At 63.2% G+C, this 2,945-nt stretch overlaps 2 protein-coding genes across 2 annotated transcripts; both read left to right on the top strand.

The window, feature by feature from the left end:
• Positions 1-472: 472 nt before the first annotated feature.
• LOC112077644 (uncharacterized) lies at positions 473-1,679 on the top strand (the record flags this gene model as incomplete). The annotated part of the gene is made up of 3 exons (XM_024144131.2): positions 473-735; positions 908-1,094; positions 1,237-1,679. Coding segments are annotated over 3 exons (893 nt in total), but the record flags the coding sequence as incomplete, so codon positions are not given.
• Positions 1,680-1,825: 146 nt separating this feature from the next.
• LOC139026442 (uncharacterized) lies at positions 1,826-2,227 on the top strand. Its single transcript, XM_070441783.1, has one exon. It carries the CDS (start codon positions 1,826-1,828, stop codon positions 2,225-2,227), a length of 402 nt encoding a protein of 133 aa, XP_070297884.1.
• Positions 2,228-2,945: the final 718 nt, after the last annotated feature.

Raw genomic sequence — 2,945 nt, forward strand, 5'->3', positions numbered from 1 at the left:
GCTGTCAGTAGCCTCCGCCTATAAAGCCAGTGTTATCTGTAGTTTTAGAGTGCAGCTCACAAACGCCACAGACAGACGGCAGGAGCGGAGCGCAGGAAGACACCCTACTCTGGCCTGCCTTTGGTTGCACACAGGAAGTGGGTCCTAGCAGAGCCCCCCAGACCCCTGTCTGGCCCCAGGTCCAGACCCCTAGACCCAGACCTCCAGTGGCCTCCAGTCCAGAACCCTCGACCCAGCCCAGACCCCTCGACCAGTCCAGACTCCTAGACCCAGTCCAGACCCCCCGACCCAAGTCCATGACCCCTCGACCCAGTCCAGACCCTAGACCCAGTCCAGACCCCTAAACCAGTCCAGGACCCTCACCCAGTCAGACCCTAGACCAGACCTCAGTCCTCAGTCCAGACCCCTCGACCCAGCCAGACCCTAAACCCAGTCCAGACCCCTAAACCCAGTCCAACCCTCAACCGTCCAGACCCCCTAAACCCAGTCCAGACCCCTCGCCAGTCCAGACCGCCTAGACCCAGACCTCCAAGGTGCCTCCAGCCCAGACCCCTCGACCCAGTCCAGACCCTAGACCCAGTCCAAGACCCTCGACCCAGTCCGACCCCTCGACCCAGTCCACCGACCCCTAAACCCAGTCCAGACCCCTCCGACCCAGTCCAGACCCCTAAAACCCAGTCCAGACCCCTCGACCCAGTCCAGACCCCTCGACCCCAGTCCAGACTCCCTAGACCAGTCAGACCCTCGACCCAGTCCAGACCCGAACCCCAGTCCAACCCCGTCCGCCCCCAGTCCAGACCCTAGACCACAGCAGACCCCTCGACCCAGTCCAAACCCCCGACCCGCTCCAGACCCTCGACCCAGTCCAGACCCCTAAAACCGAGTCCCAGACCCTCGACCAGTCCAGACCCTAGACCCAGCTCCAGGCCGCTCGCCCAGACCCCTCGACCCAGTCCAGACCCCCAGACCCCAGTCCAGACCCCTCGACCTCCAGACTCCAGACCCCTCGACCCAGTCCAGAACCCCTAAACCCAGTCCAGACCCCTCCGACCCCACCGTCCAGCCCCTAAACCCAGTCCAAGACCCTCGACACAGTCAGAACCCCTTCAGATCCAGACCTCCTAGCCCCAGTCCAGACCCCTAACACCCAGTCCCAGACCCCTCGACCCAGTCCCAGACCCCTCGACCCAGCCAGCCCCTAAGACCCAGTCCAGACCCCGTAGAATCCCAGCCCAGACCCTCGAGCCCAGTCCAGACCCATTAAAGCCCGAGTTCCAGACCGACCCTCCAACAACCCAGTCCCCCGACCCTCGACCCAGTCCAGACCCCTAACACCCCGATCCAGACCCTCGAGCCCAAGTCCAGACCCCAAGACCCAGACCTCGCAGAGTCCTCAGGTTCCAGACCCCTCGACCCAGCCAAGACCCCTACAACCCAGTCCAGGAACCCCTAAACGCCCAGTACCAGACCCTCACAAGTACAACCCAGCTCAGACCCTAGCCCAGTCCAGACCCTCGACCCAAGTCCAGACCCCTGACCACAATCCTCCCAGTCTCCAGCCCCAGACCCCTCGACCCAGTCAGACCCTGACCCTCAGACCCCTCGCCCAGTCCAGACCATCGACCCAGTCCAGACCCCTCAACCCAGTCCAGACCCCTCGACCCAGTCCAGACCCCTAAAACCCAGTCCAGAACCCTCGAACCCAGTCCAGACCCCTCGACCGACCCTCAGTCCAGACCCCTAAACCAGTCCAGACCCCTCGACCCCAGTCCAGACCCCCTCGACCGCAGCAGACCCCTCGATCCCAGTCCAGAACCCTAGACCCATGTCCAGACCCTCGACCCCAGTCCAGACCCTCACCCAGTCAGACCCCCTGACCCAGTCCAGCCCTAACCCAGTCCAGACCCTGACTCCAGACCTCAGTCCAGAACCCCTAGACCCACGCAACCCAGTGCCCTCCAGTCCAGACCCACCAGCCAGACTCCTAACCCAGTCCCGACCCTCGACCGCACAGTCCCAGACCCCTGACCCATCCACCAAACCCAGTCCAGACCCCTCGCCAGTCCAGACCCCTAAACCCAGTCCAGACCCCTCGACCCCAGTCCAGACCCCTCGACCCAGGTCACTCGGCCCCCATCCAGACCCAGTCCAGACCAGTCAGACCCCGTCGACCCAGCCAGACCCCTCGCCCAGTCCAGAACCCTCTAAACCCAGTCCAGACCCCTAAACCAGTCCAGACCCCTCGAGCCCAGTCCCAGACCCCTAAACCCTACAGCCCAGACCCCTCGACCCAGTCAGACCACTGCGACCCAGTCCAGACCCCTAAACCGCTTCCAGACCCCTAAAACCCCAGACCCCGGACCTCCCAGTCCCAGACCCTAACAACCCATCAGACCCAGGAAACCCAGTCCAGACCCTAAACCCAGCCTCCAGAACGCCTAGAACCCAGTCCCAGAGCCTTTAAACCCAGACCCACAGGCCTTTCAAGTCCAGACCCCTAAACCAGACCCTAGACGACCAGTCAGACTCCCTACAAGCCAGAACCCCTACCAGTCCAGACCCTAAACCAGCCGACCCTCACCCAGTCCAGACCCCAAACCCAGCCCAGCCCTCGACCCAGTCCAGACCCCTAAACCCAGCCCAGAACCCGCGACCTCGTTCCAGCAACCCTAAACCCAGTCCAGACCCCTAAACCCAGCCCAGACCCTCGACCAAGTCCAACCCCTAAAACCCAGTCCAGACCCTAAAACCAGTCCAGACCTAACCCAGCCCAGACCCTCGACCCAGTTCGACCCCTAAACCACCCAACCTGCCAGTCCAGACCCCTAATGCCCACTCCAACCGCTAAAACCCGGCCCCAGACCCTCGACCAGTCCAGCCCCTAAAACCCAGTCCAGAACCCCCCGACCCATTCCAGCCCCTCGACCCATCAGACCCCTCGGACC

The sequence above is a fragment of the Salvelinus sp. IW2-2015 genome, unplaced genomic scaffold (assembly GCF_002910315.2).
Source record: "Salvelinus sp. IW2-2015 unplaced genomic scaffold, ASM291031v2 Un_scaffold4788, whole genome shotgun sequence".
In the NCBI taxonomy this organism is placed as follows: domain Eukaryota; kingdom Metazoa; phylum Chordata; class Actinopteri; order Salmoniformes; family Salmonidae; genus Salvelinus; species Salvelinus sp. IW2-2015.

Bases quoted from the DNA above. Each gene is read 5' to 3' on its own strand.
- LOC139026442 (XM_070441783.1), top strand. From the start codon at position 1,826: ATGTCCAGACCCTCGACCCCAGTCCAGACCCTCACCCAGTCAGACCCC.